This window comes from Daktulosphaira vitifoliae, unplaced genomic scaffold, assembly GCF_025091365.1.
Source record: "Daktulosphaira vitifoliae isolate Bord-2020 unplaced genomic scaffold, ASM2509136v1 Scaffold_5, whole genome shotgun sequence".
NCBI lineage: Eukaryota > Metazoa > Arthropoda > Insecta > Hemiptera > Phylloxeridae > Daktulosphaira > Daktulosphaira vitifoliae.
Window position 1 is genome coordinate 23,118,562 of NW_026099576.1, and position 16,170 is coordinate 23,134,731.

The following is a 16,170-nucleotide window of genomic DNA, read 5'->3' on the forward strand; positions in this document are numbered from 1 at the left end:
CAAAAACGTTTTTATACATTGTATCCAAATGAGTCATAAAAGTTTTAGTTTCAGTAAAGTATTCTTCAGTTTTTTTCACTAAAAATTCTAACTTAGTATCATCTGCAAAATCTTTCGAATGCTCTGCAAACATTTTATCGAGAGATCTTGAATTTGGGATATTATCTTTTGAATATACACAAAATTCTGTCATATAACTATTTGCCTCTATCTTTAATATATATAATACATTTTCAATGTAATTCTTAATGCCAACCTGTTCTATGGGACCCGAATTAAGTGGATTGATTAGAAATAAATATGGAATATATGGAAAGCTATCATCTCTAGAACCAAGTTGACTAACGTACTGAATTCCATTTTGTATAGACTTTACCAATTCTACTAATTGTTGAATACATTTGTTAAGAGATTTTATTAAGTTTTCATTCATAAATATTTTACACTGTTTCATTATGTAATAAATATAATGAGTAATAACGGTTATTCTTTCCGCATACTTACAGTAAACAAAATCTGGCAAATGATCTTGAAATTGTTCAAGGAAGTTTTGTACTTCAGATCTCTTCTCTTTATTATCATAGACGTTTACCATATAATTTGCTTGCATTTTTAAGACATCAAAAGTTATAAAACTCCCTCCTTTAAATCGAACACTGACTCCATTAAGTTGACGACTAGCCAGAGAGTAAACAAAATTACTAAGAATATGTTGCATTGTAAAACATGAAGCTTTCTGAGTATTATATAAAATGTTTAACACCAAATAAAGGCACCATGTATTTGCAATCATCATTTTTAAATTTTATTTTACTAGAATTATACGATTTACACTAGAAAAATGTAGTTTAAAGTTGCTTAAATATTCATATTTAAATCATCAAAGAATAGCCCCATTATTTGTATATTTAAAAATAAAATGTCTACTTATTTAAACAAAAGTTTTATAATGACTTATACCTTTATTGTTTGTAGTTTTATTTTTAAATAATTGTCAATTACATTTTGTCAAGATTTTATACATAACAAAAAACCCAGAATAGGGGGGGTCGCGGCACAGTGGTGACATATCATATTTGGATCAGGTATAATTATATCTGACAGTGATTAAAATCACTATAAAAAAAAAAAACGCTTCGATTCAAATCTTTAGATATTGTTTAATTTTAAAAAATTGGTGGATATAAAAAAAAAATTTACCAAATAAAAGGTAATGATATCATGCATCTATATAAAAAAAAAGTATATTGATTTGGTGGTTTTTAAAAAAGTGATAGAAATTTTAAGTAAAAAAAATTGAAAAAATTTCGAAAATTAGCGTTTTTTAAATTTGTAATTTTTTTGGAGGTTTCCCCCATTTACGGGAAACGAGGGAATTTTTTTCAATTTTTGAGGGTAATGTTTTCGACTAGATACGATTTATGATCATTTGACGTATCATTGAAAGAAATCGGTTCGGTGAGAGCTGAGAAAAAGGGGTAATAGACACAAAAAAATAAAAATTAATAAACACATTATAGTAAAACCAATACCTTCTCAGCTTCGCATCGAAGCTAATAAATGTTAAAAGTGATAAAAATTTGTTTTATGTCTTAATAATGTTAACGATAAATGTGAAATATTAAAATTCGCATCGGGTTATTCCAAACAAAATTTAAATCTTTGAATAGTGATTTAATAGTTAATAATATAAAAATTACTGTTTTTCTAGATTATTTATACACTTCAAAATAAACTTTTTTTCAATGCACAAATTGACTAACAATTTTTACAATAATAATCAATTATAAATAAAATTAACTTAATACCAATCCATCATCAGCGCCAAACACATTCTATTTGTTAGATAAGCATTGTTTTTGATATATGTGTATCAGCTAATACATTTTTTAAAGATCTTTTTATGGTGTCGATTATTTTTATTTATTATTCAATGATTAGTCATAAGTAACTATTTATAATTTTTATAAGTTAAACTTAATAATTTATTTTTTGAAATCCTATAACTTTTTGAGTGATGTAAGTCAACTTTTATGTTAAGTTATAAGTTAATAGTAAATAAATAGTTAAAACTATTTTTTTATATATTAATATCAGGATAACGTATAAAAGATATTTAAAAGATTGGTTAAACATATATTTTTCCATTTAAAAAACTTATAGTGGTTGGAAAGACTAAATTTTTTTTTTTGTATTTTTATGAATTGCAGATTACTACAATTTCTTAAAAGATATAAAATTATGTTATATTTTTTTTTTTTTTTTTTNAATTATCTAGCCTTTCAAAAATACATACTAGTATTTATCACGAAAAAACTAATTTGGCAGCACACAGTGCTGCTACGCGTCCACCGGAAGGTTAAATAATATAGTCTCATTGGGCTTTTAGTGAGTTAAAAAATAATTAGTAATTAGCCATCCAAAGTTAATTTATTCTCAAAACTCTAATGACAGGAATGCACTTTAAACTACTTTTTCTAAAATAAATGCCATTAAAAAAAAAACAATCATTCATTATCTAAAATTAAAATATAATATTTTTTATATTTTTTATGTTTTATTGGTATACTAATATTCATTCAAGGTATTTAGTAAATAAAATATAAAATAACAAATAAAAAACTATTTTTGAACATAATATTTTTTAACTCATTTATATAATTATTATTTTATTTAACAGGAAATATTTTTAATTATTATGTTTATTATTATTTAAAAAATTTAGTACAAGAACATAACTTTTACATTAATTGATAATTTTTTTCAAAAACGTTTTTATACATTGTATCCAAATGAGTCATAAAAGTTTTAGTTTCAGTAAAGTATTCTTCAGTTTTTTTCACTAAAAATTCTAACTTAGTATCATCTGCAAAATCTTTCGAATGCTCTGCAAACATTTTATCGAGAGATCTTGAATTTGGGATATTATCTTTTGAATATACACAAAATTCTGTCATATAACTATTTGCCTCTATCTTTAATATATATAATACATTTTCAATGTAATTCTTAATGCCAACCTGTTCTATGGGACCCGAATTAAGTGGATTGATTAGAAATAAATATGGAATATATGGAAAGCTATCATCTCTAGAACCAAGTTGACTAACGTACTGAATTCCATTTTGTATAGACTTTACCAATTCTACTAATTGTTGAATACATTTGTTAAGAGATTTTATTAAGTTTTCATTCATAAATATTTTACACTGTTTCATTATGTAATAAATATAATGAGTAATAACGGTTATTCTTTCCGCATACTTACAGTAAACAAAATCTGGCAAATGATCTTGAAATTGTTCAAGGAAGTTTTGTACTTCAGATCTCTTCTCTTTATTATCATAGACGTTTACCATATAATTTGCTTGCATTTTTAAGACATCAAAAGTTATAAAACTCCCTCCTTTAAATCGAACACTGACTCCATTAAGTTGACGACTAGCCAGAGAGTAAACAAAATTACTAAGAATATGTTGCATTGTAAAACATGAAGCTTTCTGAGTATTATATAAAATGTTTAACACCAAATAAAGGCACCATGTATTTGCAATCATCATTTTTAAATTTTATTTTACTAGAATTATACGATTTACACTAGAAAAATGTAGTTTAAAGTTGCTTAAATATTCATATTTAAATCATCAAAGAATAGCCCCATTATTTGTATATTTAAAAATAAAATGTCTACTTATTTAAACAAAAGTTTTATAATGACTTATACCTTTATTGTTTGTAGTTTTATTTTTAAATAATTGTCAATTACATTTTGTCAAGATTTTATACATAACAAAAAACCCAGAATAGGGGGGGTCGCGGCACAGTGGTGACATATCATATTTGGATCAGGTATAATTATATCTGACAGTGATTAAAATCACTATAAAAAAAAAAAACGCTTCGATTCAAATCTTTAGATATTGTTTAATTTTAAAAAATTGGTGGATATAAAAAAAAAATTTACCAAATAAAAGGTAATGATATCATGCATCTATATAAAAAAAAAGTATATTGATTTGGTGGTTTTTAAAAAAGTGATAGAAATTTTAAGTAAAAAAAATTGAAAAAATTTCGAAAATTAGCGTTTTTTAAATTTGTAATTTTTTTGGAGGTTTCCCCCATTTACGGGAAACGAGGGAATTTTTTTCAATTTTTGAGGGTAATGTTTTCGACTAGATACGATTTATGATCATTTGACGTATCATTGAAAGAAATCGGTTCGGTGAGAGCTGAGAAAAAGGGGTAATAGACACAAAAAAATAAAAATTAATAAACACATTATAGTAAAACCAATACCTTCTCAGCTTCGCATCGAAGCTAATAAATGTTAAAAGTGATAAAAATTTGTTTTATGTCTTAATAATGTTAACGATAAATGTGAAATATTAAAATTCGCATCGGGTTATTCCAAACAAAATTTAAATCTTTGAATAGTGATTTAATAGTTAATAATATAAAAATTACTGTTTTTCTAGATTATTTATACACTTCAAAATAAACTTTTTTTCAATGCACAAATTGACTAACAATTTTTACAATAATAATCAATTATAAATAAAATTAACTTAATACCAATCCATCATCAGCGCCAAACACATTCTATTTGTTAGATAAGCATTGTTTTTGATATATGTGTATCAGCTAATACATTTTTTAAAGATCTTTTTATGGTGTCGATTATTTTTATTTATTATTCAATGATTAGTCATAAGTAACTATTTATAATTTTTATAAGTTAAACTTAATAATTTATTTTTTGAAATCCTATAACTTTTTGAGTGATGTAAGTCAACTTTTATGTTAAGTTATAAGTTAATAGTAAATAAATAGTTAAAACTATTTTTTTATATATTAATATCAGGATAACGTATAAAAGATATTTAAAAGATTGGTTAAACATATATTTTTCCATTTAAAAAACTTATAGTGGTTGGAAAGACTAAATTTTTTTTTTTGTATTTTTATGAATTGCAGATTACTACAATTTCTTAAAAGATATAAAATTATGTTATATTTTTTTTTTTTTTTTTGTAATGATATTGCATAAGTCATATTTATACAATTGTTCTGTAATTATAGAAACTTAAAAATACAAAAATTCAAACAGATACTTGGTATTTTTCGTAAAACAGAGTATGACGTCATTTAGTTTGACAAATTACTATAAATCTTAATGTTTTGTCATTTAATATAGCTAGTTATTTCGATTTTTATTATCTCTTATTAGTATATGCTATAAACAGATACTTTTTAATTAGAAATGTATTAAAATTTTGTAACAGATAAATGGTACATGAATATTATAAAGATAAAATTGTTTATAAATATTTTTCTTTCATATCATCAAACTAAAAAATGATTTATCCAATAAAGAAAATACAGTTATGATTTTAACCCGAAGTGATAAAAAAAATATATTGTAGAGTTTATTGAATGAAATCATTTTTTCCTTTAAATATATTAAAATTTTTCAATAGTTTTCAATAAAATGAGTGACTTAACTTTAATGAACCACTTTGTATGTTAGATTTTTAGCATATTAAGGGCTTTATTAATTTATAAAATATCTATTGAATGTATCTTAAATATAAATAAGTACATTAAAAATTTGTATTTAAGATACATTAGATTTTAAGTTAATACTGTAGTAATTTAATTATGTGAGTACTAATATATCTTCTTATATATATTCGACTTTTTAACATAAAAATAAGAGATAAGAACCTCTCTACCCACCACGTCATCAATTATAGTGACTACAATATCTATGCGTTCTAAATAAAATTAAAATGACATTCTTGTATTTAATTTTAAATAGCTCTATACGAGAATTGTTTTATTGCCATAATATATAACGATCTAATTTTATCATAACACCATTCATTTTAAATTAAAAAGAACACCTAATTATGTACTTAATTTTTTTTATTTCGTATATTCAATAACATAATGGTCAAGTATATGGAATATACTTATTATTAAACTTTAATATTGAATGTCATATCCATTACAAATAAGAAACAATACAATTAATCAGGTTCTTAATTTAAAATATATTTACAATTCGTTTAATCACATTTACTAAATTAATAAAAAAAGAAAAAAGTTTTCTAAAAAATAATTAGTTATTGCACCTAACAATTAGTTGATTTCACATAATTGTTAATCATACCTAATAATAATTTATACCTTTTATTATATTTTTATTCAAATAAATATACATATTTATATAAATATTTGATCGGTCCATATTATAGTAAATTTAACCTAATAAAGGTATTTTAATTTACTATACAATAATGGAAACCGATTCTGATTACCCTACGCATTGATTGTCTAGCTAATTTCCGATTAATAGACGTACATAATATAGTAGTGCTATTCAATCATTACAAAAATGTTACCCACATGCTGCTCAATAAATTATAATATATATTTTATAAAATACATAATTATAAAAATACAATATATGAAATTATTCAAAAAGGATTAAAATTAAATTTATAAAGCGAATTCCCCCAATTCATTGGGTTGTGGTAATAGAAAAAGTGTGATTTATTTGAAAATGGACATATCAAAAATAATGTCAAAGATGAAGCAAACCCTGTTCTTATTTAACGGTTAATCTATGGTTGTATTTTGGATCAATGCGATTAAAGTTTGAAGGCAGTTATGTATAAATTAAATTTATTATTATCCTAGAACCGAGAAAATGAAGAACATATTCAAGATTTAACAATGAGAATTTTTTACACTTTTTTTTATATACATCAACAAGAAAAATCACACAAATGTTGAGAACTAAACAGGTGAAATGTTCTGCAATTGTTTGTCTATTTCACACGAATATGTTGTGTGATTCCTTTTCAAGAAGTGATAGAGCTGCTTAAATGTCGGCCTGTGGTTTTGATCACGTTTCCAGCATTCGCACATGAGCTCGTATATTTCCGCGGGGCACAAGTTTGGTTTAGGCAATAGTACCTAATATAAATAAGAGAAAAAATTAATTTAAGATTTTAAAGTAAATAATTTTTAATTAACTATATTATAAATTAAAAATAAAATTCTTCAAAAATAAACCAATAGTTGACAAAGACAAATTATATTATGTAAATTTATAACTTTGTTAATCAATTTAATTTTGTCAATACTCAATGTAATTACAAATTCATTTATTATAAAAATAATTTCTTTTATGTTTCAGTAATAAAAATTAATAATCATTGTACTTTGAGTTAGTTAAATTTTATAAAACGGTTAAATAAACAAAAAAACATTTCAAGGAATATGAGACAATTTCAATAATCTCACATTTTTCGGCTTTTATATGGTTTTTATTTTATTTTACATCTTACTTGTAACTCTCCTCCGTAATACATTTGTTCAGCATTATGTATTACTTGTTCGTTGGTAAGATGTGGAAATGGCTTATCTCGTGCCATACTTAGCAGTTCCCACATTGTCACCGCGAAAGACCATACAGAACTGGGACATGTGTATCGATCCTATAGAAAACGACAAAAATCGTTTAAATATACTTAGACTAAGGTAAGGCGTTGATCAGAGACAAAACTCACCAGTAGTATGCTTTCCCACGGGAGCCATCGAATAGGAGCGGGAGGGCGGTTACCAATTTCACTATAGTCCTTCTTGTACGCTGGATTGCACACCGCTATATCTGCTACTTTAATTGAATAGCCTCTCGAAACTAGACAGTTCCTACATGAAATAGATACATTTCGTGGTTATACAAAAATCTATTTTCAAACTAATTCTATTTTACCTTGCGGCTAGATCTTTGTGTGCAACATTTTTCGATTCTAAATACTTCATGGCCGATGCTATTTGAGTAGCCATAAACATTAATGTTGTATACCTAGATGAAATAATAATGATGAATGAAATCAGACAATTTATTAAGTTGTATTTAAGCAACGGGGACGCGCTATGTAATAAAACCCAAGTTTAAATTTACAAGTCCAAAAAAGTGCGTAAAAAAAAAAAAATTAATCGAGATGAAAAATTCATAATATAGTTGTAATGTACAGTGACATGATTAGAATTTTTTTCAAAAACAATGTTATTATTGCTATAATTTTTTAATTAAATTTGTGTTCTAAATAGCATTGAAAGTGGTGCTAACATAAAAATTTATTATGAACATTTCTTACATTTTTAATTAATGGCTAACCAAATATTGTAGTAGTACAACTCCTAAGCTTATCCCATATTTTTTAGTCTCCAAGGGAATGAATTCAATTTTATAAATGATAACACTCTTATTAAAAATATAAATTAAAATTCCAGAAAAAACTAAACGAACTTTTAGTTGTCTTTTTAAAAATTGGTTAGTTTGTTTTTTTATTTTGATTAAATATTTTCAATAAAAGTATGTTTACTTATGTGTAGCTAAATTGCCTAACCATAGCGCCGTATTATCGTTTCAATAAGATTATGACATAGCCTGAATTAATTAGTTTTAGTAGTATTTGTTTTAGTTTGATAAACTTGTGATTATATCAGATGTAATCAGCTTTATTGGTTAGTAATTGTTAGTTTATAATCAATTGTGTTCTTACGTTAATGTTGAATGAGTTCTTAAAACGATAACCAAATCGCCAAGTTCAGCGGGATATTCAGTAATGAGCCACGGTGGTGATTCGTTTCCACACACTCCAAATACGCGCACTAAGTTGGGGTCGATAAGGCTACATAAGAATTTTATTTCCCTTGTTGACGTTGATGGACAAGTTTTAGCGACCACTCGTCCGTTTTCAGTTATATTTATGTCCATCGTTTCACAAATTGCGACTTCACCCTGATGTGACATACCAAGTTTGCTTACTACGTTCAAACAATATCGAGGGATTTGTACAATATCTGCTTCTCGACACTTATAGGGCTGACCCATACTTGGACTGATGTTCCATGTTACAGAAGGCGGAGCCATCTAAACAAAATATATAGATATAATTAACATTTATCTCTTTCACTGTGAAACTTTATTTTAAATAATGAGCACAAATTAATTGCTTAATCTGCGTTATTCAAACAAGTTAAATTTAGAATATTTAACTTACTCTGTGCTTTTCACGGGGAGCAGTGTGGAATCTTTTCCGAGAAGCGACATCAGAAGTGCATTGCAATTGCTTGTTTCTAGTCGGACTATCCATCATGACTGAAGGCAATGCGTTTTGCATTTGTAGACTTCGGTAATGTAAGGACGTAACGCTATCCCTCGTAGAATAATCAATTGATTTTGGGTCTATTTCGAGACTACTCAATGATTCTCGTTCTGAATCGCTACGTCCAAATTCTTTTACTGACGTTGCACACTTTGCATCTGTAACTGTAATTTAAAAAAATATTGATGTATAATGCTATGAAAATGTAAGAACCTCAACTTAAAAACATAAACAACATTTTACATAAAATAATTGTGCATATTGTTTTCATTGTCTTAAGTTAAGGCTATAGAAAGAATTTAAACTATCCTCATTTTTAAAAAAAAGTAATATTTATATATATATATACACATTGCGATCAGCTAACTCTAACTCACGTATTATCTTCAAAAGTACAAGATAACGTAAATTTTCCCTTTCAAAAGTTATGAATATCCTACACAGTAAGAACAAAAAATATACAGTTCTATCAACTTAAAATTTTATCATTTTTAGTATTTTCAATTTAAAATTACACATTTAACTAACTCACAATAAAAAAAATGACTCGTCGATAACAACTTTTGAAACAATAGTTTGGAAATTATTAACACTTTAATAAAAACAAAGGAGGTGACGTGCCGGTGTGTTTATATTTTTCTATAAAAATATATGAAACGTATTACTTCTCTACCTTTAATTTAAATTGCTATTTTTTTAGATTAATTAATTTTTTGTAGACCAGTTAAATTTGTATGTTTCTTTTAAAATTAAAAATATTATTAATATTGTGAAGTATTAAAAATAAATTTACTATACAGTTTTATTTTCAATTTTTTTCTGTGTTATCAAGTGTTTTAATGATTGTATATTCTTATAAAAACTTATATTCTTATCATCTGGGCATTTATTTTATATGTAAGACAACTTTTTTAGAACATCTTCCAATAAAAAAACTCGTTGTAATAATACGTTTTTATCTATTTTTCTTACATAAATAAGAATAACGGCATTATTTCTCTTAATGATATAGTTTCGTACCTTTGCTACTACGAATTGTTTCGTAATCTTTCCTGGCCAAAAGTGGTGTTTCGTAAATAACGTTATGTTGAGATTTTCCGTAGTTTTCTGTAATGAAACTATCACTGCGCATTTGTTCACATACGGGCAACGGATTTTCTGTTATGTGTCGACTGATGACGTTATTGTTGTTGTTATGTGGTGCCAAGTTCATAAAAATATCTTTCATATTCAGAGTGACGCCAAACGGTTTTTTGAATATCGAAGTGCTAATAGTTTGATGTTTTTTACGGCGACTCAAAACCAATACTATAGCGCATATACCAAGTAAGATGAGAGTAGCTGCAGTCAACACGCCAATTAATACTTCTACAAGTCCACTGTCTCTGTTGTCTTTTTCTTTGTGCGTAGCTAAAACAAACGAAGTCGTATTCAGGTAAGAGAACAAATAAAAATATAAAGCTCTGAAAGAGAAATGAAATAAAAATGGCCGTCCCTCGGGTGCTCTCGTTAATAAATGATGCTCGAGGCAAATTGAAAAAAAACTAACGCATTTTTCGAAAGTGCCAGGGACCATGAATATTAAGCACTTACTAGTGTCGGGTGATTCCCAAGGTGGGTCCACAGCTCCTCCCACCAACTGTTCATCCTCGAATTGTGTGTCAGTGTCGACGGTGAAGTTTTGAGGTAGCGGCTCTGCAAAATGAAACATACAATATTCAATCCGAGACATACCTACCTACCTACTCATAGTTCTGGCGTATGAAAGTAAACGGAAACTATATTATGCTCAACGGCGTATGTGTTATTTAGTTAGGCAAAAATCACTAGGGAAATATGAAGCAGCCGTGTAACCCGAACTTACCGGCTCTGATTTTGAGCTTAAATTGATTTGATTTAATTATAAAAGTCATCTGTGTGATTTGTCTTTCAACCGTATTGAGATTTCATACCTGATGTCAATTATTTAATAAGTTAATTTGTTTAATTATCTACAAAGATAAATTCTCATATGAGATTTTGTCAAATAATTGAAATTTCTAATAATAGTCAAACATATTTGAGGTCACCATGTGAAATATATATTATTTTTACTTAAATATCTATGTATTTCTATTATTATGTTGACTTAATCTACTATAGATATAAACGTTTTCATGGAAAATATTCGATTATTGTTTAAACCTTGTATAAAAACATTATGTACAATTTTATTCCACAGAACAGTCAAAAGTTTTCCCAGGTTTATGCCATGAAAGTGCATACATCTTATGCACATGGATGTATTTGCAGTATTCCAGGTAGGCAATGTAGAAACGGTAGCACGCAGCATTTAAATAAAACGAGTTCGTTGTGCCGAAAATAAATAGCTTCATAAGACAAGATCCTACATTCATATAATCCCCATCTCATAAATAACCCGCTTATAAAGAAAAGAGGCACTCGGTCATAACGGCGTACACGTGGTTGGCGAACGAATAAACGATTCAGCTTTTTCTGTATCGTACATATAAGCATTTTAACAGAATGGTTAAAAAGATATGGTGAAAAGGAAATTCTAGATGTAAAAAAAAAAAAATCTAAAATTTTTCATTCGAACTTATATGTATGTGGTTGTAGAATGATTCTTAGAGGTCTTTGTATAAAGGTAGGGATAAAACAAGTGACATTAACAGACGTCGCGACGACTGTCTAGCCGACTTGGACTAATGTGCGGTTACTTATCTATTATGGAGTTAACAAGATTTGGAAGAGAGTAACTCTAAACAGTTTAACTTGTCAGCTTTCACACACATATTAATTATTTACTCTATTAAGTCAATAATTTAAATAAAACCTAATCATATATATACAAATGGGCAATTCACACAATGCTCTTCATCATACATTAATTTCTATAAAGTCGAAGTTGTTGAAATGGAAATTTTTATACCGCATTGTCTATAGGATAATATTTTGAGGCTAAAATAACATAATACTACTTTGCGCACTAGCTTATGACATTCGTTATTGAAGAATATTAAACTTTAACAAAATTACACAATTTAGCATTGGTGTATATTTTGTAGTTCGCTTTGATTGACATTAATCGCGTGGTAGTTCATGGTTTGAACGATTTTTCTAAATATTTGTATTCATTTAAAATATATTAAAAACAAATCGCGTATTGTAGTTAAGACCAAAAATATCTACGTGATTTCATGTATCGAAAACAGACTTTTTAAAAAGTTAGGTTATAGTAGAGTAGATAAAGTATATATTCCGCTAAATAAACCAACAACATTAGATGCTATTTCATAGAATTATTTCGAGTTACACAATGCTAGAAGAAATAGGGAATCGTCGAAATAATAATTTTCTTACCCGAATCGAATTTAACTTCACTGATCATGATCCATTTATTTGAAAAGTAAAGCTGAATTTTTACGAATTTCCCTAGGTGATTATGTAGTTGTATGTCAACGTCTCTTGCGTTTTCAAGAACTGTGTCTGGCATGTACGTGTACCAAACTGACCGTCCATGATAATGTTGACCACCGATGCTAAACTGAACTCGTGCCTTTGAGAATACCTATGTATAGAGTTTAAAAGATGAATGATCATTTGTAATAAAGTGACAATTAAATTAATATGTACAATAAAACGAGTGTGAGGACTATATTGCAATATTACATTCTGTTTTAAAGTGATAATATTTGTTATTTTCTTTTATTAATGTAAAATTTATTTCACGTTAATATTCTAATATTAATACATTTTAAGTTTTTTAGAAGAATATTTTATCTACATAACGTTTCACAAAAAAAAAAAAATCTAAAAACTGTTAAACACTCACTTATTTTGTAAATAGTAATTTTTACTAATAAAACTTTTTAGGTAAAGAATATCTATACAATTTTACTACCTATAAATCAATAATAATAAGTTTTTAATTTTGTATTACATTTTCATTTAGTTGATAAAGAGGTATGGAAGAGCAGGGTTAGTTATTACAACCTAGTTGTTTTTACATTTTTATTTTTAGTATTTTTTCTTAACAGTTATCCAAACTTTTATGAATTAGTATTAACCTATAAATTTAAAGCTATCATAAAATTATTACTTATTCAATAAAATTGTATTTAAAGTGTCAAAAAATATGCATAACTTTGGCAAGTTAAAATTATTTACTCCACTTTGGGACAAATTGTTAAAGTACACATTTTTCCAATATATTATTCCAAAAATAACAAAGTAAAGTAATTTTTATTATAAAATATCTTGATAATAAATGTCTTAAAATTTTATAATTATAAAAAATTAAATGTCATATATGCAATTTTATTATATCAAAAAACATCTTAGGTTCTGCATTATTTACAAACATTAACCCCAGAGTTCAGTGATCTTCCAATCTAAATGAAATAAATTATACTAATTTTATTAAATTTACTGAAACAAATAATTTTTTTATAGATTATAAATAGTATATGTTACAGTATGTAACATCTTCTCTATTTTGGATTGGAACAACTATCCTATTAAGAAAATTGTTTGCATACAGCATCACATAATACCTTTTGTTTTCAAAATAGACAATAAAATATGACTACCTATCTACTAGATATTTAAAATCAAAAATATCTCATTTTATAGCTTTAATTAAAAGGAAAAATGTAACTAAATTTTATTATTGACACGAAAAACATAAAAAGGCGAATAATTGTTGGTATATATAAATATGATCAAAATATCATACTTAAAACAAAATGATAAAATATTCGAAGTATTAATTTATCTATGAAATCATATGTTTTCGTAGTATTATTATTATTTTAAATTAAAATATCTTAATAATAACAACTAGTCTCGCTCACTCTTGTAAAAAATGTAAGAGAAAATTTTGAATATTTTCAAGGAGAATTGAATTAGTAGTTTGAAAATTATTTATTTACTGGTAAAATAGAAATATTTAGTATTTCAAAAAAGCTTTATTAATAATAATCAGTTGCCAAATGAATCGGTCATTTCAAAAAGGCCATTTCTCCACATTTTTTCAAAACTACTTTTGTGTGATAGATGTGTTTATCTAATACTAATGTATATTTCCTGCGAGACCGTCATATCTTCAACAACTCGTTATAGTCTAAAAATAACGAGTGCATTCGAAAAGGCCATTTCTACATAAATAACTTGATCAGCAATTTTTATTTGTTAAGATTCTATTTTCATCTGGTTTATTGTCTATCTTTTGTCGATAACAGTTGAAAATAACAATAACAATTATTGTTATTATCAAGAATATACAGTAATAATAAGTCAATATGAGTGAATTCGAAGACAAAATTGAGTCTACGATTGTTATAAGAAGAAACAATTAACTAAAAAGAAGTGATGTTGAAGTTCATAATTAAAATTATTACAAAGAATGCACAATATATTTTGTAAGACTAATTATTTAATTTTATATGATATACAATAAACAATTGATCAGAGTCTCGAGGTTATAATCAATGAAAATTTACAATACATTGGAAAAAGCCATATCTTAAACACATTCCCTCATAAAATAATCCAATAGGCATAAATAGTCAATATTACATCATACTTGGTTTTTTAGAAGAGAATTCAATAATTCAACCCTTATTCAATTTTCACCTAAATTTATTTTGATCTTTAAAAACAGTTTTTTACGTTTCCTGAAAAATAAAATTTTATGGAGATATGGCCTTTTCGAAAAAACCAATTCAAATATGTGTACACAATTTAAAAGTGTTTTTTTTGTGACTTTGGTTAGTTTTATAATGTTATTATATGAAATAGTTTTCATTATCCAAAATTATTAAACATCTATAAAAATAATAATTTTTAATTTGGAATGATTATTTTATATAATGTCTAAAAAATAAAATATATATTTTAATTATATAATATTGTATTATGCTTATATATGAACAATATTCATTGAACATAATGCAATATTATTGAACACTTACAGAATTTGTAATAGAATTATCAATTTTTATATTGTACATTTTTTTTTTTTGTAAGTATTTTGTATTGCAATAAAATCCTATTCAATTTACATACAATGTAAAAAATATTGTTAATAAAATGTTTGTATAAGCTACGGGAAGAAAAGCTCATCTTTTCCGGTCTACCTGTTACTCAAACATACCGTATATCAAATAACACCGTACTTAATGCAACTGTTCAGTGAAGCAATATATGTTGTGACTTGTTATTATATCATTTCTAGAGTAAATGAAACACACGATTCATAAATCTGTCGTAGGCATAACGCGGTCAGGTCGTAAAAGGTCTTACCTACAGTAAGACCATAAATTTTTGTCAAAACCAAAAAGCGAACAGACCGGACTTTTAATAGTGTCTCGTGTAACCCAATTTTTTTCTCTTCTCGTCCTATTAATACTCATATACTATGGTACTAACGTTTTTGATAAACACTTTTTATTAAAAATATATCATTCTAAGTATATATAAATATATATAAAAGAATTATCAAAGGGTTGACGGCTTTAAAAAAACGAATGAAAAATATTAAATAAAGTAAACATTTTTTTCAATGATTTTAAATATGAAATCACTGCACATTATGAATGAGTCAAATACATCCAATGCGGTGTTAAATACACATGACAAAAGCATTCTAAAAACAAATAATTTTATTTACATGGATATATTTTAGTTAAAAACAAAACATGATTTATTATTAATAAGTATAAAATATACACCCATATAAATATATGCATCACAGTACCTGTTGATGAAGTACCTAGTAGAATGGATAATTACTTTATAAATATTTTCGTAACTGACAAAATATTACACCAGTAGACCGTATATACCAGGAAAACATGTAATAAATATTAACTAAAATTGTCTGCTTATGAATGTTAAAGAACTTAACGTTACTTTACTAATATACGAAGTCGTGTACAAGAACATGTCTCAAGAGTGTACACCCTAAATACATGCATACGTT

General features: G+C 26.0%; 1 protein-coding gene across 2 annotated transcripts in view; it reads right to left on the bottom strand.

Annotated features, from left to right (window-relative positions):
* Positions 1-5,949: 5,949 nt before the first annotated feature.
* LOC126906587 (discoidin domain-containing receptor tyrosine kinase B-like) overlaps positions 5,950-16,170 on the bottom strand; it is an 82,125-nt gene continuing 71,904 nt past the window's right edge. The window contains exons 8-16 of one of the 2 annotated variants that reach the window (XM_050687236.1): positions 12,549-12,756; positions 10,779-10,880; positions 10,206-10,595; positions 9,081-9,349; positions 8,580-8,950; positions 7,784-7,876; positions 7,578-7,719; positions 7,356-7,505; positions 5,950-6,981 (exon numbers count right to left, since the gene is read on the bottom strand). In XM_050687236.1, coding sequence (XP_050543193.1) covers positions 6,802-6,981; positions 7,356-7,505; positions 7,578-7,719; positions 7,784-7,876; positions 8,580-8,950; positions 9,081-9,349; positions 10,206-10,595; positions 10,779-10,880; positions 12,549-12,756 — 1,905 coding nt within the window. In that variant the 3' untranslated portion in view covers positions 5,950-6,801. The remainder of the gene's footprint in view (positions 6,982-7,355; positions 7,506-7,577; positions 7,720-7,783; positions 7,877-8,579; positions 8,951-9,080; positions 9,350-10,205; positions 10,596-10,778; positions 10,881-12,548; positions 12,757-16,170) is intronic. The other variant, XM_050687235.1, reaches the window with a different exon arrangement.